The sequence below is a fragment of the Eptatretus burgeri genome, chromosome 5 (assembly GCF_056783735.1).
Source record: "Eptatretus burgeri isolate ZD-2024b chromosome 5, Ebu_testis_v1, whole genome shotgun sequence".
Lineage (NCBI taxonomy): Eukaryota > Metazoa > Chordata > Myxini > Myxiniformes > Myxinidae > Eptatretus > Eptatretus burgeri.
The window spans coordinates 107,072,477-107,094,546 of NC_140965.1; the positions used below are offsets into that span (position 1 = coordinate 107,072,477).

Consider the following 22,070-nt stretch of genomic DNA (forward strand, 5'->3'; position numbering starts at 1 on the left):
TCGACCCACTGGCCTCCTCCACTCATGAGACTCCCTCGCTGAGAGAATCTGGTGAGCAGGATCAGAGTCAGGAAAACGAGCCACATGTCCATACAGCCGCAATTGACGCTCACGGACTATGCAGGTAACAAATCTCATCTGAGTCTCTCTCAGCAACCGCTCGTTGGACACAAAATCCGACCAGCGATAGCCAAGGATTCTCCGAAGAGACCTGGTACCAAAGGAATTAAGTCTCCATCTCAGATCCTTGGTCAGAGTCCAAGTCTCGCACCCATAGAGCAAGACTGGAAGTACCAAGGACCTGAAGACTCGGACTTTCGTCCTCCCGCACAGGTAAAAGCAGCGCCACACCCCATGATCCAGTGAATCCATGACTCCCCAGGCCCGACCCAGACGTCTATTGACCTCTGACTCGCAGCCAGCAGGGACATGAATATCACTGCCAAGGTAAGTGAATCTCTCCACGACCTCAACATCCTCACCACAAACAGACACAGACAGGACAGCAGCATCCAAGATGTCACCGAAAGCCTGGATCTTAGTTTTGACCCAAGAAACCCATAATCCCAACGGCTCCGACTCCTCATTCAGCACCTCGAGGGCCCCCAAGAGGATGTCTAAAGTCTCCGCAAAGATGACTGCATCATCTGCAAAGTCAAGGTCCGAGATCTTGACATTCCCAAATGACGCACCGCAGCTTGATCTCTCCGACATCCTCCCTAAAATCCAGTCCATACAAGTGCTGAAAAGTGTGGGGGCAAGTACACATCCCTGACGAACTCCAGTAACAACTGGAAATAAGTCAGAGATGGTACCACCACACTTCACAGCACTCTCAGTACCAGAGTAGAGTTCAGACATCAGATCGATCAGTTTTGGTGGCACTCCACGAAGACCAAGAATCCTCCAGAGGACATCCCGATTCACTGAATCGAACGCTTTACAGAGATCAACAAAGGCTGCAAGCAGCCCCTGCCGAAACTCTCGTCTGCATTCGGTGAGGACACGAAGTGCAAGGATACGGTCAATCGTTGACCTCTTTGGTGTAAAGCCTGACTGCTCTGGACGCTGGTGCTCAAGCAGATGGTGGCGAACCCTATCGAGAATTATCCGAGCAAAGACCTTGCCCGGCACTGAGAGCAGCGTCACCCCTCGGTAGTTGTTGCAGTCTTGGCGATCACCCTTCCCTTTCCAGAGAGGGACAACAAGGCCCCTCTTCCAGTCAGTTGGGATGATGCGTGTGTTCCAGGCAGAGCACAAAACTACATGCAACGACACGAGTGCAGCATTTCCACCAGCCTTGAGAAGTTCGGCATGGATGCCACAGATCCCTGGAGCTTTGCCCCGTTTCAACTGGTTCACTGCAGCCCGTGTTTCCACAAGCGTAGGTGGACCACAGTTGATTTGAGGGTCAGCAACAGGGATTGTAACACCCTTGACGTCCAACTCGACAGTTGGGGGATCAGCCTGGTACAACCGGCCCAGCGGGCCTTCACTTCAGACTCCTCTGTCAAGAGCTTACCACTCTCTGCTCGAACTGTAGTGCTCCGAGGGATGGGCTTGGATGAACGTAATGCGCGAATTCCCCTGTAAGCGGGACGAGAATCACCTGTCCACAGGTGATGCTCTACCCCCTCACAGATTCCTCGCACATAGGCCTCCTTGTCCACCCTCAGTGCACGTTCAGTTTTACGCCTCAGCTCCCTGAACAGCTCAGCTCTGCCATTCAGCCTGGCCCTGCGACTCTGGTCAATGGTATCCAGTGTCCCTTGAGAGACAAAATTCTTCTTTGCCCTGCGGTGAGCTCCAAGGCATCCACTGGCAACATCAAGGACGGTGGTCTTGAAGGCGCTCCACAACTCTTCAGGACCCCCCAAAGCACCCCGACCCCCCAAGTGTCCACTCAGCCTGTTCGCAAACTCCTCAGCTACTCTCTCATCCCTGAGTTTGGCAACATCCAGCCTAGGCTGGGATGGTACCATTCTCCAGGATTTAAGGTGCAGCTTTAGAGTTGCTACAACAAGCCTGTGGTCAGTATTGAGGAACTGAGCACTCCGGTAGACCCTGCAGTTCTGGATCATCCTCCAACGACCGTCAATGAGGACATGGTCAATCTCCTTTGCCACACCGCCAGCATTGGAATACCAAGTCCAGCGATGAGCTTGTGGGCGCTGAAACCATGAACCAGCCACCCTAAGTCCATGACTTCTTGCAAAGTCAAGGAACTTAGTGCCATTCTGGTTCATAGTTCATGACCCATGGGGACCAACACACACCTCATAACCGTCCCTATCAGTTCCAGTCGATGCATTGAAATCCCCCAAGACTAGAAGTGTATCTCGTCTGGGGCACTGATCAACCACAGACTCGAGTGTGGCGTAGAATGCATCCTTCACGGTGAGATCACTCGCCTCAGTCGGAGCATAAACAGAGACCAGGGAAATGACACCTAAGGAGTGACGAATCCTTAATCTCATAATACGCTCGTTGACCGGTGTTACCTCAATTATCATTGGGGTCAGCTTATTGGACACAGCTACAGCAACTCCTTGGGCATGGTAACCATCAGAGCGACCAGACCAATAGTAGGTGTAGCCACCCACCATTATCTCGCCGCAATCCGGTCTCCGAACCTCAGAGAGAGCTGCAATGCCGATGTCCAAACGCTTGAGCTCAGATGATAACAGAGACAGGTGATCATCCTCTCTTAGGGATAGGACATTCCAGGCACCCACCCGAAGGGACCGCCTCAGGTTAACCCAAGGAGACCGCCGTCTGGTGGACGACACTTCAGCACCACTCCGACACACTCTCCTGCAATCTGACCCAGGGATGTTACCCCGTGGTTTCCCTCCTATCAAAGATTGGGGGTCCCGAAGGCTTTGCCCCAATCCCGTCATCCGGTGAGCTGCCCTGCGAAGGGAAGCTGAACAGGAGGTACTCCCACGGAGTGGGTTTAAAGATTTTTTTGCGTTTTTGCGTTTTGCGGAATGAAGGGTTTTATGGTGGCCGGAGTGCAAATCCTGCCACCAACCTCCTAATAAGAAGTGACCCAACTGCAGGAGGACGTCCGCAGACACAGTTGGGCACTAGACATGGATGGCCGTTGGCTCACAAGGAGCTCCTCCGCCCTTTGACAGGTTTTGTTTTTAATCCTGCTGGGTGTCCATATCCAAACACCCTCCTCACCAGAAAACCTGGTGGGGGAGACGGTTTAGTCGCCGACAACCCGACCATGGAACAGGTTAGTACAGGTTTACATGGTACCTGTAGCAGGTCACAGGTCGAACCTGACCTGACAATACCAAGGTGCCTTTTGAAAATAATATACCGTTATGTGCCAGTACCATGGGAAAACGTGAAAACTCCAAATTCCTGCCCTCACTTCCTCTGGGAAGGCAATGGCATACCAACGACACACACACACACACACACACACACACACACACACACACACACACACACACACACACACACACACACACACACACACACACACACACACACACACACACGCACACACACAGTATTTAAGTGCTCAAGTGAGAATGTCTCGGGCTTTATGTGAATTTATCATGATGGAATCATGTTGTAAAACAGTAGCACTGGTGAACATTGGGTTTGGTGAGGCTGAATGAGCTAAATGGGTGGCAGACCTGACCACATGTTGTAACTACTTCTTCAAGTAGGCCATGCAGCATAGCGCCTTTGATGCCAGGATAAAAGATTAATAGTAAAGCTGAGAGTGGGTATTACATAAAAGGAAAGTCACAATTACACTCTCAGGACATTGCGTTCTGGACCAAATGACTCAAAAATGCATGCAGATCCGACAATGCTTCTTTTCATTGCATCATGAAAGATTAACCATGCAGGGCAAGTTGGCAGCCACTTGAGCAAGGAAAATTAGAGTTCACATGAGACAGTTCAGTTATATAGTTGCTTCTTACAGCATAAATATTGGAAGCTGAATCCCAGTACATAAATGGATTTGACTGCATGCACTTTGTTTAATCCTTTGGCCAGGGTTATGTGGATAACGAGCTAAATGAGTATATATTCTGGCTGAATTGCCAATAATATGTTTATTATTTTTTAATTTTGATTCATCCTTTTTTTGTTTGTTTGTTTTTCCATCTGCTTGCACTTTCCAATTGTGGGCTGTAAAATATATCTTTTTTTCGTATCCTGGCAATACTTTCACATTTCATTCCCACTCTCAAGGCATATCCTCAAAATATCATGGCCTCGCTTGGCTGGACTTTCTAAAATAAGAAGGATTAACAGGGAAAGGTAAACACAAAAAGAACATTTTGTCCGTTTAACTTTCGCTTTATTTAATAGTTACATGAAAATACATTTTGTTCTCCTCCAAAATGAAAGTCCAATGACTCAATATGTACTACTTAGCTACAGAACCAATAAGGAGACAGCCAAACTACCACTAAACGTGAAAGCAATGGTGGTTTTTGTTTGTTAATATAAAATAGGAAGGGAAGAAGTGAATTGGAAGAAAAGGTGGCAAAGATGGGGGAGGTATTCACTTGCCGAATATCACAAAAATGAGTATCAACATCCCAGAGAGGAACATAATGGGGGAGAATCAGTATTTGAAAAATATATCATGCGTCTGCATGGGTTGGCACATGAGGTCGTGATGGGCAGTGCATTTGAAAGTGTGAAGTGAGGAGTACAAGACAACGATCACAGGAGAGACAATTCCACAAAGGGGAATAAGGGGATAAAGGAATGCATGTGAGCAACCAGTTTGGAGGGTGAGCAAGTGAGGGTTTCTTGAGAAAAGTGTGCAACTGAGTAGTTTGAGGTTTACAGCAGTGGGAGTGAGGATGAGCATGGCCAGATGTGAGCATGTATAAAATAAAGAGCCCCAGGATATTCCACCATTGGGAGAGTGATCACAGTCCTTGGGAATCCATCTAAAGAGGAGCAAGGTGGGAAGCAGAAGAACGAGCTCAGAGTGCGGAACAATAGTGTATCGGGCTCTGTATGAAAGCCTTGTACAATGTGATAAGCTTGGCACAGTTCAGAAACGCCTTAGCTTCAAAGAGAAAACCCATATGATTAGCTAACAATGTTAGTTTAGTGATATGATCCTCCCACGATAGGCTATGACAGATAGTGAGGCCAAGCAGGTTCAGGGACTGCATCTCTTTCAGAGGCTGTCCCGAGAATTGGATTGGATAGTTTGATTGTTGATCCTTGTGGAAAAACTGTGAGAGCATGTGATTTGCCAGCATTGGAGGTCATATTCCAAGTAGCTCACTCGTGACTTATCTTTTACAAGTCTGATGAAAGGAATTCAGCAGTGGCCATCCTTTCACAAGAGTGACTTGTCGTTATACACAGGGTGAGCCATCGGCAAAATTGTAAAGTTGGTTTTCAAGAGAATTGATTGGATTATTGTTAGACTTTTGGATCAAGAATTCTGCAGGTCCTAAGACGCTGTCTTGTGGAACCCCAACCTGAAGGGAAAGGACACCATCAAGATCCACCCACTGTTTATATGAATGAAGGAAATATGACAACCGCATGAGCAGGGGCCTCTGAATACCAAAATAAGACAACTTTTTAATCAAGGTTGGATGTCAGACAATGTCAAAGCCTTGATAAATATCCATTGAGATGGCCCATAACTCTTGTTTGTGGTTCACGGCATCCATCCACTGCTGTGTCAAAAGGAGTAACATCTCCATGGTAGGATGGCTAGGTTGAGAAGTCGAATGGGTTGTCAGAGATTAGTGAAGGCCCAATCAAACCTTGAAGTTTTAGCCAGCTTATGCCGATTTTTAAAAAATTTGTCTGAAACGCTGGCACACGTCGAATACGTTATGGGTAAGTTTTGGAAACATTGAGAGCATGCTGCCATACATCGTAGTACGCTGGCTTTCATCGTTGTACTTTGCGGTTGTCCTCAAATTTTCCATGCTTGAAATTTTACGACTTATGCCAGCGTATGACTCACAAGTTCCGCTACGCTGGCCATAAGTTGTAGGCACGTTATGCGATCTTTGACGCACGTTACTTGTAAGTTAATCATAAGTCGAAACACGTCGAGGTAATGGATAGCGTCAGTGTTCCAGACTCCCTGTTTTTTTTTGTTTTTTTTTTCTTCTGTATGACTGTGATGTTGACACTTCGATTTCTAGTGCGGTTATGATTTCAATCGTTGAGCGGCAGCCTATTAATTATATAATATTATAACCGCACGAGAAATCGAAGTGTCAACATCACCGTCATACAGAAGAAAAAAAAAAAAAAACAGGGAGTCTGGAACACTGACGCTAACCATTACATTGACGTGTTTTGACTTATGAGTAACTTACAAGTTACATTTTTCGACGTGTGCCAACGATCGCATATCGTGCGTACAACTTATTCCCATCGCATGCGGAACGTGAGGCATACGGCAAGTACGTCGTAAAAATTTTAACACGTTTAAAATTTCAAGACATACTCCACTTACTACGACGTATGATAGCGCACTTTAGCATTCTATTCACGTATACCAAACTTACCCATACCGTATTCGACGTGCGCCAGCGTTTTAGACGCATTTTTCAGAGGTCGGCATATGCTGGCAAGATCGCCAAGGTGTGGCTGTGATGTTGACACTTCCATTTCTCCGGCGGTTATGATTTGAATCATTGTCCGGCAGCCTTTTAATAGGCTACGCCACGTGATCGTCGGTGATACGTGCAGCGCGTTATGCATAAGTTAGACTATCGTTGGGCATAGGTTGTGAACGCCGACAACAGGCTAAGCATTCGTTGGTATATGTTATCTATAAGACAACGAAACGTTCTGTGTCCGTTACGAATATGTTATGCATACAACCAACTCGTTATGAATACGTCCGAATCTTTTCAAAAAAAAACATCAAATGTTCAGCGTAAGTCAGCGTTTTACATACATTTTGATACGTTGCCATTGCTGGCTAATAGTCAAGGTGTGACTGGACCTTGAGTAAGAAAAGAGACAGTGTGTGTTCGAACACATAGTTCGTGAAGAGATAGTGAACTCCATTATTTTTATGACCATTTGAAGAAAGTTGATGGGTTTGGTTGAGAACATTTGTTTTGGGACCTTTCATGGATAGGAGTGATGTTTACAACTTTCCAAGAAGGACATGTGAAAGAGAGATGAGAGGGTATAATATGACTGAAGCACTGTTTTCTGACAAATGGAGCATTCATGCCACCAGTACTAGTTGTGGAAATGGTGTCAAGCTGTGAAAGAAATATCTCTATTATGGCAAGGAAGAAGTACACATGCTTTTGGGAGCATTCTGTAATGGGCAAAGGCTGGATATAGGAAGCGATGGATTTGGGACCTTGGTGTTTTGAAAAAAGACCTAATACAAAAACTCTGAAAGAAGACCGAGTGTCCAACATGACCTCATTTTTGAGGAGGGAAGTAAATGAAGTCGCATGTTATACCTGCCACAGAAATGACCATCTCCCACCAGGCTTTGGGGGTGATTGTGAAAGCCTAGAGAATCTTGAGTGCAAGTTAACATTTTTTTTGAGTCCTGGCTTTTTGTCGGACATATACACAATGGTTCTGAGCTGTGCATGGAGACTGCAGGTTGGTGTCAGTGGGGTCTGCCTTCCAGGAAGGCAATACAAGTTGTTTTCTTGCAATGTTCTCACCACACTCATCAGTGTACCAGGGTTGAGACGATGGACAGAAAAGCTGAATGCAGGATGCAAAGAAAACTTTTATCCTTGCGAAGAAGAGAAATGAGTCCGTTGTAGAATAATATACAGGACGTAATATGGGAACAATAAAGATTTCTCATTTTGTGACTTCAATATACCTATGTAACATGAGTGAAACATTCTGCCATTGTTTTGACAAAATTTCAAATCAGAGTAGATTCTTCTAATTTTTCATTTTTTAATCAAATATTTAATTGTCATGTTACATACACTCCACATAATAAATAATACCAAGGTTTATTATCTTCAAGTTTGAACATATTTTTAAAATATACAGTATTAAAACTTAAAAATCTACACGTAGTGGAAGATGGGATTTTGCAATTGTGTGTGTGTGTGTGTGTGTGTGTGTGTGTGTGTGTGTGTGTGTGTGTGTGTGTGTGTGTGTGTGTGTGTGTGTGTGTGTGTGTGTGTGTCCAGGCCATAACCTTTTTCCCCCATTTAATTGAGCTTGTGTCATCAAATCTTCACAAAACATACATTATGAGAATATGGAGAAAACCAAGTAAAATAAAATTGCATTTTACATCTATTTTTTAGCTGTTGTTTTTGTCAAGTTTAGTTTGAGGACAAAGCGGATGCGAACTGGCTTTGCATTTTGAGATGCTTTCTAGTTATTATTTATGCTTGACACATCTTGGACAATTGTGAGTATCTCACAATTGTCCATTAAAACTTTTTAGATCCTCGTGGAGGATCTCTAAGTCTTACTCACGTTGTTGTTCTTGTGGACGTTTTTGTTTCACAGCCCACAGTTTTTTCATCGAAACTTCCTGAAACTTGGCGAATAGATGTAAAAATACCCTCCGCAGACAGTAACCATCTCCGATTTTGAAAATTCCTCCGAGAGAAAAAAGTTATGATGTCAAAATATCTCCGCTGATGGAAATCGCCTAAAATTATCTCCGAAACTAGGCAAGCTGTTTGAATTTTGTTTGCGGGAATCAAGCCGGGCATTAGCACAGATAATTTATCGCAAACCTGAGACTTCACAATGACGTCATATTCGTTTTTATGATGTCATCATTAAGAGGACGAGGATCTTAGCTCATTCGAGCTTGTTTGAACACCACACACTTTTTTTTTTGAACTCCCACCTGATAATACAAACACCTTGGTGTAATTTTGAATGGCTATGGTGCTAACACAAACCCAGCAGGATGGTATGGAGGTAGTGTGCTAACCTTTGACCTGTCCAGTATTGGTTTGTTTCCCAACAGCACTATAATCTGTCAGACTGGTGCTTCTCTGGCTACTTGCTGCATCAGAATGTACCATCCTTAAGATGGATTTGACGCTGGTTGGCCCATCTGCAAGCATTATTTAGTGGGACAACAACTATCCTACAGCTTTCAAGAAGAGCAGGCGAGATGACACCTGCACTCTGAAGAAATTACAAACTCCTACTATGTTCAGTTAAATGTCAGGCCTGATAAATGAGATAGTTCATGGAAGACTTTGGCTTAACACTCTCTCCAGCCCACTCCACAAGGTGTTGCTTATATTTGTGGCAGTAATAGAAGTCGTAGTAAAGTAGTATGGTGCTCAAAGCAAAAAAAACAACAAAAAAAAACAGAGTTCTTCAAAACTATTTTGTGTTCTACAGACAACAGTTGTACAGATGGACTGCATTTACGAAGAATGTTTCTGCAGCTATCATAATACAATAGTTACAATAGTGACTCCAAAAAGCTTTCCTTTTGGGAAGGACCGTCTGCATTACATAAAGCAAATGCTTGCATGATGTAAGCCTTAAGCACAGTTGTGTTCTTCCTAATCTACTTCGATGTACCATCTGTCAGGAAGCATAGAATTGTGTCTTCTGTAATGCGAAGCCATACACAAGTTCAAATAGCTGAGAAACCTGTGCCTCGAGCATTAGCTTTTTGCTCGTGATTTAGTTCCTATTATTAAACTTTCGTTTCCATTATCTGAGAAAAACAACAACACATGTCCTTATGACAGATCATCGGGGTGTTCACAACAAGTCATTAAGGTTGCTGTGGGTTAAGAACCAAACCTGGACAGGTCGTTACTCTCTTGCAAGGTACGAAAATTTCTTCCCTGAGCGGCCATGGCAATTAAACCCACACTCATGAGGGCAATCCAACAGGGATTTACTCACTCCATCACCGAGTCATTCATCTCACCTATCCTACACTTAATAATGCCCAATCTGCAACATGTTTTTGCAAAATTAAGATAACAAAATAAAACCATTGTGTATAGTCTTAGACTCCTGGGTGATATTTATTTTATTTTATTTTTGCTCTTCCACATCCCTGGGTGAATTTTCCTCTTCGATATATCACCATTTCTTCTGGTTTGGCATGTGCAGTGCAGTTGTTAAGCTGTGTACAATACAAATGTGTAGACTGGAATGAATACAGGATTACACCTACTTTACCATACCCTGATGTGGAGTGATGTGATGTGATGTGATGTGATGGTTATTCCCTCTGCCACCGAAGGTGGATGGAGGTTATGTTTTCTCTCCTGTCTGTCTGTCTGTCTGTGAGCAAGTTATCTGAAAATGTAATGAGCGGATTCGGACAAAACTTGGTGGACAAGTTGGATGTGCGACAAGGACGAAATGATTCAAATTTGGTGAAGATCCTGATCCGGATATGATAATGAAAAAAAAAAATTCAGCGATTTTTCACAATTGAGACATCAGGCCAAAAACTAAAAAGCTTCATTTTTCAAGACGTTGTGGATGGGTTATGACACAACTTTGGTTTATAAGTTGGGTAGGTGACAAGAGGAGGAGGAGGAGGAGATTGGGACCATACTCTGTGCAGAGCGTTGGTGCTGCTTAAGCAGTATCCTGAGCTATTGAACACAATCCTGGATGGGTCGCCACTCCGACACAGTATACCAACATGCTGGCACTCATTTTGCCGACCTCAGAAGGATTACAGGCCGAGTTAACCCCATCTGGTATTAATTCAATAGCTGGGTGGGATTTGAACTCAGGATCCTAGGATTTAAAGCCTGCCACCCTAACCATTAAGCCAACACCAGGTAGGTGACAAGAACAAGCCGATTCGATGCTGTTGTCAATGTATGCTCATAATTTGCTCTTTGCAGACACCATGAATATCGTTACAATCACAATAAAAGTGTGTTTGTTGTGCATTTTAACTAATTTATTGCTCTCCCTCAAAACATTGCACAAAAATAGATTATACACAAATAATGACTGCTTGTCAGAGTTTAATAAGATGAGACAGGTCTCTCTATTTAATGTGTGTGTGTATACATACATATATCGAAGAACTCTTGTGCAAATGGTATCAAGGAGCTACCTACTTATTGGGATGGCAGGCTCACCAAGATCTATTTGTGTACACACCTCTTAACATTCTCGCCAGGGTTAGAATCCCGGCCCAGCTGTAAACTGTCATCCTGACATCACCATTAATGTCCGGGATGATCACAGGACCATGAAACTGTCACCATTAATGTGTTCACCTTCCCTTGGATAGACGAGAAGCCGGATGTTCCAACTGTTAGCACTCCTTGGAGGACATCAAATATCCAATGGTGTCCTTCACAAAACGGAGGTTATTCGTCAACGGCACTCTCGCAAAATTTCAAATCCCTTCTCTCTCAGTTGAGTATTCAGCATCAAAGTGGTGACTAAGAGACTGTTTCGGCAGTTCCGACGGTGTTCTAAAAACAGAAAGATATTTTGTTGATGATGATCCAATCTACTTCTAATATACACAATTTGAAGGGCAAATTTGGGGAATTGTAATTGGAATCAGGAATTTGGGAATTGGGAAAAGCAAATGATGGAGAATGTGGGAAACAATAAAAGATGTGGGAGAGTAAGGGGTGGAATACAAACAATCTGACTCGCTCATGGTTGGAGTGTCTGCTCCGATTCTGGGAAGTTGGTGGTTCGAACCCGACCGAGTCTTACAAAGACTTCAAAAATGGTTTGTGCTGCTTACTTGCTTGATGCTCATCATTTAAAAAGGATAGAGCACAGACAAACAGCCATATGTTGGCAAACATAGCACGGCTTTGGGCTGGATCTCACCACCTCTTGCATTGAAGTTCCTTCCAAGAGAATACTTCGAATTATTTTGAGGAGGTTTAGGAAAGGGTAAATGGAGTCGGAGGAGATACGAATAGAAATGGGGGTTGCATAGGGCATATGGGATAACAGGTGAATCCAAATCTCTGTTGTTTTTGGCCATTATTGGCATGTTTGTGATTAAAAAAAACCTGTATTATTATCTAGCTTGTTAATATTCGGTACATACCATCCCTTCTTTCATTGTTCAAATGAGTCACAATTCATAGATCAAAGATTTTTGTGAAGCCTTACAGATTCAGAATCAGCCTTGGTTACCTTCAAAGGAAACATTTCAAATCCTATTTTTGGCTTTAGGAGTGGAATAAACATCCTGGTGGTCCTCTCGGGATACTTTCCATCCACACTGCATAAAACTCAAGAGTACCGTTTCATCGTGAATTATCGACAACGTTTCTGTTTGTCCGAACAATGTGGCCTCCGTTTATTTAATTGTCTTCCCGTACTAAATTTTGTGCATGTATGGGAGTTTCGGAGTGGGTCAGATCTATTAATCTTCAGCCAAGTCTGATTAGGACATGCATCACCATTGAATTGCTTTTAGGTCCATGCTGTCTGCAGCAAAGTTATAGTTTTATAACTATAATTGTGCAATATCTGGACAAGATCTTTATGGTTGCAGCAACGAGGTTATTATTCTTCTGCCAGATGACTATTTTTTTTTTCTCAGATGTACTCTAAAAGCCTTTGTAAGAATTGAATGTACTCATAGGACATTAATCAGCTCTCTATCGAATCTTAAATGGCTTACATTAAACTATGCTTTTGACCCAGGTTGGGAGGCAAGAACAGTCTTGAGCCAAGTCTGGGGAGTTTCGGTGATGGGGCTGTAAACGGCTAGCTGTTCTTCCATGATTACCATGTTCCTTTAACTGTTTTCACTCCAGTGCTTCAAGACAGCTGTTTACACCACCTCAGGTCATCCTACATCTATACTTGATCTATTTCTACCCAAAATGACCCCAATGCCCAATCTGCAACATGTTTTTTTCAAAAATCCCAAGCAATCCCCTTTTCCAGATTATTGTGATTTTCCCCCCTCTCCCTCAGCTCTTTTTGTTTGTTAGTTGTTCGTTGATTTGTTCCTTTTCTGTTTCATCCCTGCTTTCTCTTCCTCTTCTTGGTGTGTTTCGTTTAGCTTGTGTACAGCTTGTTCACCCCCATGTGTCCTCTCCCTCCACTTGATCTCACTCTCACTCTCACTTCTACTCGCCTGTTGGTGTTTCCGCCTTTCCATTTCCATTCTGCTCTAGCTCTTCCACAAGCCTCGTTCATGTATGCAAAAAAAAAATTCAAAAATGTTGTGTCATCGTATTTAAAAGCATTTAAATTCTAATGGTGCCTTTTGAAACGGGTGGACCATTGTGTGCCAGAAACATGTAGCAAAACAACAGAACCTGTCATGGGTGGCAAAATGGCAACCTGTCATGGGTTACTTTCTTGCCCGAAATACATGCAATTCATCCTTACGTGGAGGCTCTATGTGCTCAGTTCGGGTATTCAATACAGTAGTTTTAGTATACTATTGAAACACTTTAACATGCAGAACAATCTGCAGCTTAACAAATTGTAAAGATAAAATTTCATACCATGTTCATGTATGAGTTTTTGAATTATTCTGTGAAACTTTCTGAATTATGCTTTGTGTGGTTTTATTTGGCTGGAAGAGCATGGGAGTTCCAGTAGAATCTGGATAATAAGCGAATGCTTGAATACAAGCGCATATGAAAAACTAGAAGGGCACTCGGTAGAGCGCATGCCTCCGCCACGTAATGCCTGATCCACGAGAACATACCGGGCCCAATACATTTTTGAAACATCATGCTATACAGTACTACATCATTTTTGGCCCCTTCTCTCAATGGTGAAGATTCAGTAAAAAAAATTAAATAATTCTCATATAAAGATCTGGATTCAGATCTTCACCAAAATTGAAATGATTGTTTCTGGTAGCATTCCCAACCTGTTCACCAAGTTTCGTGTGAATCTATCCATAACCTTTTGAGATATTGTGCTATGTATCATTTTTGGCCCCATCAATGGTGAAAATTCACTTGAAAAATGATCGGATACAGATCTTCACAAAAATCGAACCAATTAGTCCGTTCACACAACCAACCTGTCCACCAAGTTTCATCCAAATCCATCCATAACTTTTTGAGATATCCTGCACACAAACAAACAGACAAACAGACAGAAAATGGTGAAAACATAACCTCCTCCACCTTCAGTGACGGAGGTAATAATCTCACACAGGCCTCCCTATTTGAATTCTCCATTAAAAATAAACGCGGATAAAAACGTCGTCATATATTTGTCTGTTTGACAGAGTTGGCAGGCCAGGGCCTCTGGTTGGAGGTGGCGCTTTGGTGCAGGACTCTTATCTGTCCAATGGAGATTGGGGGAGTGCTCGTCACACTCCACATGTGTGTATGTATATATATATATATATATATATATATATATATATATATATATATATATATATATATATATATATATATATATATGCTATACGTGCACGCACACAGATTTTGACTCATGTTTGGTTGAAAATAATCCACCAAACTAGTCTTTCTTAAGAAAAACAATGTCAGGATTAAAACTTTGTTTTACAATCTTATGCAAAGTGCTATCTATACTTGATATATTTATTTGCTTGAAGCGACTGCGTTTGGTATTTTTTCAGCAAACTATTGTCAGAGTTCGTGTTGTTGTGTCATCATGAGCAGATGGAGTAGACCGAAGAGACTCGTACTTATGAATGTTTTTAAGAGCTGATATTATCAAGTGGAAAAGCAGAATCCATTCTTGTTTATAAGATTTATAATTCCAATTAAATATTGTTTGGTTGATCCATATAATCTGCCGACCAGCATGTTCCCTTGGCCAAGTAAATATATTTTGGACGATTTACTGAAGCAATATTTTGGAGAGTCTGCTACTTTTGGTTCCAAGTACAGAATGTCTTCTTGCATGCCTTTCCTCCAGAGTCTGTTCCTTTTAAAGGACGATTCAGAGCAGGTGCACTTTATGTGAGCTCGATCCTTTAAGTAACTGACTGCAGTTGCATGTTCTTTTTAAAGCTGTGCTTGAATATTGCAGTTGGCTTCGTTGTCAAAGCCATCACTGTGTCAAATTCATCCTGCAGGGACATTACCTTACCTGTCATCTTGAAGGCTACAGCAATATTGTGTATCATAAACTGCCGATGAGGGATTTATACTTGGCAATGATACACAAAGACTAAACCAATAATTGTCGCAATTATGTGTTCTGAAACAGCAGCTGAAGATAGTTAGTGCAGAGATGGAGGAAATATTGTCGCAAGTTCAGCATATTAAAGATACGTTATGGAGAGAAAGGCCAGCTGCAATTTGCCTTCTCTGATTATAACATGATGACAGACAACTCTTCGATGGTAGGAAATCTGGTGGGAATGGCGAGTCAAGGCACAAGGTTTTTTTGACAATCTTTGTCTTGAAACGTACATGGATTGTTGTGTAAAAACATTCATTGAGTAAACTAATTTTGTCTGTCTTGATTGATTTCCTTTTCCAACAGGTGAGTTTGAGGTCAGCTGTCAGCACAATCCACTGGTAGCCGCTGTGCGGGCGTACAATGAATCCAACCATGCGGATAGCTTCCATACCAAGGCAGCCGTACTACTCTTTGACTCACCTGATATTTCCATCGTTGCTGCAGCACTCCGTACTCATGTCAATACCACATTGAGGCCGCCCGGTCCACCGTATCCTTCTCCAAAAGATAGCTGTGATGTTGGGAAAACATACGATCCACGATCAAAGAGGTGGGAATCATTATTTTGTTGATCTTACGTTAACTGTTATGTGCGGCAGATGGAAGGGAATTCAAGGGAATATAGAGGAAAATTTAAACACAGGTAGACCATCAAGGAAACATTCACTCTCAGTGTTCCACCATTAATATTGTCATCAATGTCTGCCTGAATTTGCAAAAATATGGTTTGCCTCTCCCATCGTTAAACTGATGAGGATTTAGTTCGTATTTGGCTGGGTGTGATGTTGGTCTTTACCGATGCATAATCCCTTAAAGAGAACCCAAAAGTTGCTCCTATTGTGTGCAAAAGACCGCTGTGAAAAATATCCATTGGCCTCCTGCAATTTTTCAAGTTAGGGTAAGAGATGAAAGTAGATCAGTGTTTCAAGTTCTCGGGTGCACTGCATACACTGCCTCACACCCTCTGAGTATAGGGTGCTGTGTACGTGCCATTGCATTGCCCTCATAACGTCCGTCCACCATTGCATAAACATAACGTCTGTCCACCTTTGTGGAAGAGGTAAATATTGTAAGAGTTTCCCAACAAATATGGTAATATTTCCATTGAAAACCCCTTCTTTTCATGTCAGATAATGTCTTTTGTTTTTCTGCATAGCCATGGTTGCCTGTACCACAAACTCCATATTATGGCGTGTATAATTTGCTGTGATTTCTCGTGAGATCTGATCCTCTGCGAAGGGTAAGGCGAACTATCACCGGCACCCTGGCCAAATTCCAAGTTCCAAATTCCTGCATCTTAACTACAGGGAGCACTGCATCAGTAGAGCACAGCTGTTTCCCCAGCAAATGATTCTGCCTTCAGCCACGTGCTGCATACCAACGAATAAAGAGAATAAGAAGCAGAAGAAATGACATTTGGTGGAAGTATATTGTGAATATCGTCAGATTGCAAGGCGGGCTTTCATAAAGGGGAGTTCGGGAACCATTTAAAAACACAGCATCATATAACTTCATCAAACGACGTAAAGGCACTCCATTATCACACCCTTAGAGCATGATTGCACCTCGTGGCACAAAATGTACATTTGCAGGTCACTGTGAGCCATGGCTCATTGCGTGATAAACAATGCATCAGCATGCCAACGTAATGTCATCAATGAGATCCCTACCTGATTCACATCATGAGATCAACGCGTACGATGGCGCACCTACACCTACGTACTTTTTTGGTCATTATTCAAACTCATTTCTGAAATCACTGTCTAGTATGAAGTAAGACACATTCAAATCACATGACAAGCTCGAGCCATCCGCTTGCATTACCAGAGCCAAAACACGTTTATGCTTTTCCTTAATGTTCGCGTACAGAGCACAATTTATTCCATTCTTTCACTGGCGCTCAGAAGCAAAACACGAGCTGTACGGAGTGTGAGTTACTCGATTTAGTTCTTTTCACTTGCTTGGAGGCTTGGCATTATTTAATTTTTACGTTCGCCCAATGGTGCAGGAACTATTTCTTCCTTGTGGACTTGACATATCTCATTACTTGATATATTTTTTGCTGTTTGTGATGCCAAAGTGGAAATTTACCAGAATACCTTGACCACTTATCACAAACTAGGAGGGCTACCCAGCATTGCCCGGTGATGTTCGAATCCTTTTGGGATTTTGAAGAAATCAAATTTTCTTTTTTTTTTCTCTATTTTTTGTGAGGACATAAAAGGCTGTCCTCCACCCACTAAGGAATAGAGTCGGGGATCAATAAATATTACATCCCCGGCACTTACTGATGAACCTCTAAAAGTTTGACGAAGGTCCGTTTGGCCATATCTGAGGAAAATGGTGACACGCAGACAGACAAACGTCTCTCTTATAAAATAGATTATGTTCAATATATCTCATTTGATATCCCATATCTTCATTATATTTTGTATCTGTGGCGTCAACAGTTGCTGTATCACATGCACAAGACCACAAAGTTGTTTCACATGTTCATTCTGTGGATACCCATATTTGGGTCCCTTGAAGCATTTCTCTACTGTGGGGTTACCAATGTGGGTGGTGCTGTGTATTCTCATCTGGTGGGACGACCTGGATCTGGGTCATACGGCACATGAACTTTGGAGTTGTACAGACTGGCCACCTCATGTAGCAGACTGATAAGCAGCCTTCAATACCTCCCAAGAATGATTGCAGGGGCGACGGATAGTGAGTTTGGAAGCGGGTGTAAAAGTAGTCACGACTTGCAATAGATTTCCATAAAACACCAAAAAATGCAACATCTACAACATCTCATATCTGGAATGGGTATATTTGTAAACATGCATGGAGTTTATTTTAATGACTCCGCAAATGAAGTCGCGAGAGGTATTATGTTTTTCAGGTTGTTCGTCCGTTCGTCCATACACGTGTCTGTCCATGTTAACTTTTTCTGTTTTCTCGGCAACCGCTTATTCGATTGACACGGAATTTTCACCATCGGTGCAACTACTCGTGCAGAATGTTTGAATGATAATTATAACATCATATGTCATGTGGTGTGGCAGCCATGTTAGAAAAAAGGAAAAAATTTGGACGACTCTATCTCCGAAACTGTTCCATGGATAAAATTGAAACTTGGCAAGTACTCTTGATGGGAAAGAAGGGTGATTTTTTTTTGATGATGTCATGGGTGGCTTCATTATGACGTCATAATTGCATGCGTCGAACATTTTATCCGATCAGAATGAACATTATTGATGGTCATCGAAGGATAAATTGTACGGGGGGTGGGGAGGGGGGAGTTGATGGCATCATTGATCTCACGGTTCAACAACCTTTTTTTGTATTGTTTTTTAAACATAAAAACTTTCAAAAACCTTTTTCTCCGAAACGGCTGAACAGATCGAGGTGAAAATTTACAGGTATGATGGCCTATCCATGAGGAACAAAAAGCTCTCCACCAATGACAACATAGGTCACATGGTTTGGCAGCTCGAGTTTTTTGAATAATAAACTTTTGAAAATCTTCTTCTTCAAAATGGCTTGACAGGTCGAGGGCAAATTTTCACACACGTTTCCCAAGGTGTTGGGATACCAGGGTGTTCACAAATATTTAATAGGTCACATGATCTAGCAGCCATATTGGATTGAACAAAACTCTTTAAAAAAATTATTTCTCTTGAACCGCTTCATCAAATGATATGAAACATCAATTATGATCCAGTAGTCATGGGGAATATATGTTTGAAATTTCAACTTGATCAGACAAAAGGTCTGGAAGCCAAATTTTTTTTAAATATTTTGAATCTTTGTTCAGGGATTTAGATCAAACTTGGTACAAGTATGTCCAATGATGTAATAATATGGGCGGAGGCATATCTGGTGACATCACGACGTCGAAGATTGCCCTTTTAGTTTCTCTTGCTTTTCTTCATGAATCTTGTATTTATTGTTGCACAGTATCATGTCAGCCGACATGTACAATTGCAATGTCACTTCGCATTTCTCATTGAAAATAATGAACATTATCGGAGCTGCATTATGAGGTGAGAGTGGAGGGTTCTGTATAAACCAGAGAAATAAAGCCTCAGAAATCTATAGGAACCAGAAAACAAATGGTTACAATTTCAATCACGTTCCAGAATGCACGGCAGGTGGATGGGGGACATCTTTTAATTTTAAAATCTCAATCAGTGGATGAAATTACTCAGCATCTAGCCATTTTACTCATTTTTAAATTCAGAGCATACAGTATCTCTGTAAAATATTCCATATCTTCTAAAAGAGCCCCTTCTCTCCCCTCGCACTCCATTCTCGGCAACAATAACAAAAACAACACCAACAAACAAAACATTTTCTCTTCTGCTGTGAACTTGTCGATTTTCTTATATTTCCATGCCTTGATGCAGGGATGTCTCCAGTGTGTGTGTGTGTGTGTGTGTGTGTGTGTGTGTGTGTGTGTGTGTGTGTGTGTGTGTGTGTGTGTGTGTGTGTGTGTGTGTGTGTGTGTGTGTGTGTTTTCTTTACTGAGCATTGCAGCTGCTGAAGCAGTTTCCTGCAATGGGATGTGCTGGATGGTTTGCCATTGGCCTTCCCAGCAGTCAAGGTAGTAATTTGGAACTTCTTCCGAGTGATAGCGATAGCTCATCTACACTTCAAAAAGTACACCGTGGGATCTTTGACATCCACAAACTAACACGAGCTGACAGGATGCCCAGTTTAACGTCCATCCGAGGGACCACACACACATTGATGAATCACTCTGCCAGTGAAACAGTTTATCGCTGGCTCCAGATTTGCACCCTGGCTAGACAGCTTAGAGGAGAGTGTGCGTACCTCTAAACCATCTTGCCAGCTCTTAAAATGTAGAAGGAACAGAGCCATCACCACTGTAATGGATCCTTTTCAGACACAGAATGCGTTTGATAAACGTTTTGGGGAAAACAATATTTTAATGTCTTTGGTGAGATTTTGTCGTTTTTAGCAAAGTCCGTACCTCGTATTGTGGCAGTCCCAAATCTGTTAGCCTCCACTATTCTCCGGGCCAAGGTAAATGCATTTTACAATTCTCTTCTTGGGAATAAATCATGACGTGTACCTTTGAAAGCGAGGCTTGGTAACTTTCAAACGTGATACTTAAGCACAAGAACCCATCTCGACATCTCCAGTTAGAACATGATTCATCTTCTCGCGGCATTGCATGCTGAGCCATGTTGCCGTGTGTTACGGTTTGTTTATAAATATGCATTTGCAAGAACTGACGTTCCATATCATCTGAATATCCTCCATTTTGTGAATTTGCCGATTCTCATTTTAATTGTGTGGAAGAAAATAAAGAAAAAATATTTTCAATTCCAAACGGTGAAAATAAATGAGATTTACACACTTATTCCATGAGTGCAGTGGTGGCAGTCAGATATTTTGAAGAAAAAAAAGTCGATATTGTGATCTCTAGAAGTTCATATCATGTTTTAACTCCAATTTTCACATTTATTATTATACTTTTAAATGGTCTCAGGCTCAAGGAATAGCTGATGTACAAAGCACACACATAAATGCAGACAGAGATGTTCGACAACACTGGACGAGAACTTTTATTAAACTCCAGAAAAACACAGCTCATGACATTGGGGAAAGTGACATAACTTCGCAATCATTGTGGGTGCCTGTGACACCATCTTGTGACATCAATATCGATCCACAGTCATGGTGACAATTAAGGAGAAGTGTCTTCTTACCCCCTTCCATTGTATGTCAACCCATGGGGAGCAACTATCAGTGATGCCTCTTCATAAGTGGTTGTACCCTCTAATGCAAGTCGAGGGCCAAATCATCCCCACTCTTCCCTGCTGCCAGGATTCGCCAGGGCAGCGCAGCCACAGTCAGAGTGCCGATCAGTCCTCATGGACTGGCCCACTCCCTGTTGTCTCTGTCTCTCTCTGTCTCTCTCTCTCTCTCTCTCTCTCTCTCTCTCTCTCTCTCTCTCTCTCTCTCTCTCTCTCTCTCTCTCTCTCTCTCTCTGTCTCTCTGTCTCTCTGTCTCTCTGTCTCTCTGTCTCTCTGTCTCTCTGTCTCTCTCTCTCTCTGTCTCTCTGTCTCTCTGTCTCTTTCTCTCTCTCTCTCTCTCTCTCTCTCTCTCTCTCTCTCTCTCTCTCTCTCTCTCTCTCTCTCTGTCTGTCTATGTGTCTGTCTCTCTGTCTCTCTCTGTCTCTCTTGTGGCGCTGGCTTCACGAAGGAGGGGGATACACCATCTTGGATGTGGAGGAGCTCTGCATCGCTCCTGGGAGATCTATGGGTTGTCTCTGTGGTGCAGGTCTGTTTGTGGGAACTGTCCATGGTTATACAACATCCCTTGGGGGTTGTCCATGCTATATCCTTTTAAATGCTGAGAAAGGAAGCAGCATGTACCTTTCTAAAGTTTTTAGATTGACTCGGCCTGGGTTCTAATAACCCCCGACCTCCCAAACTCAGAGATGGCACTCTAACCACAATGCCACTAACTCAACAAATTGAAATCGTTTTCCAAATTATTTTCTCGTAATGACGCTATTTGTATTGATTGCTGCTTGAATACATTGGAGCATCATATTGGGTAATTTCATGTAGTTTGCACTTTTATGCTTTTCTTAAATCCAGAGTACCCTCGGCGAGCTAGATCATGCATTCTGGATCATAGCGATGATTTGCTTGACCCATAATTAAATATCTTGAAAAATACCCCAAAATACTATACTTTAAAAAACATTCAACAAGGTAAATGGATACATATTCCCCAAGTGTGCTTATTACCCTGTTCTCCTTTGTACAATACAAATTTCAATGTTTTACATCAGACATTGAAAAAGCTATACAATTAAAATTCAATAGTTCATGAAACACCAAGGTTCATTTTCATTTTTCATTTTGCAATCTATAACTACATGTAGTTCATAAGAAACATTTTCTTACTAATTATATATCTGACTATTAATTGGCAATTGGTCA

At 42.3% G+C, this 22,070-nt stretch overlaps 1 protein-coding gene across 4 annotated transcripts in view; it reads left to right on the plus strand.

Moving 5' to 3' along the window:
• The window catches only part of LOC147027119 (pappalysin-2-like), a 510,774-nt gene that overhangs the window by 247,113 nt on the left and 241,591 nt on the right, over positions 1–22,070 (plus strand). For 3 of the 4 annotated variants that reach the window (XM_085883284.1, XM_085883285.1, XM_085883282.1), the window contains exon 15: positions 15,409–15,655. In XM_085883284.1, the coding sequence (XP_085739410.1) occupies positions 15,409–15,655 (247 nt within the window). Of the gene's footprint in view, positions 1–15,408; positions 15,656–16,974; positions 17,035–22,070 lie in introns of all 4 variants that reach the window. The other variant, XM_085883283.1, reaches the window with a different exon arrangement.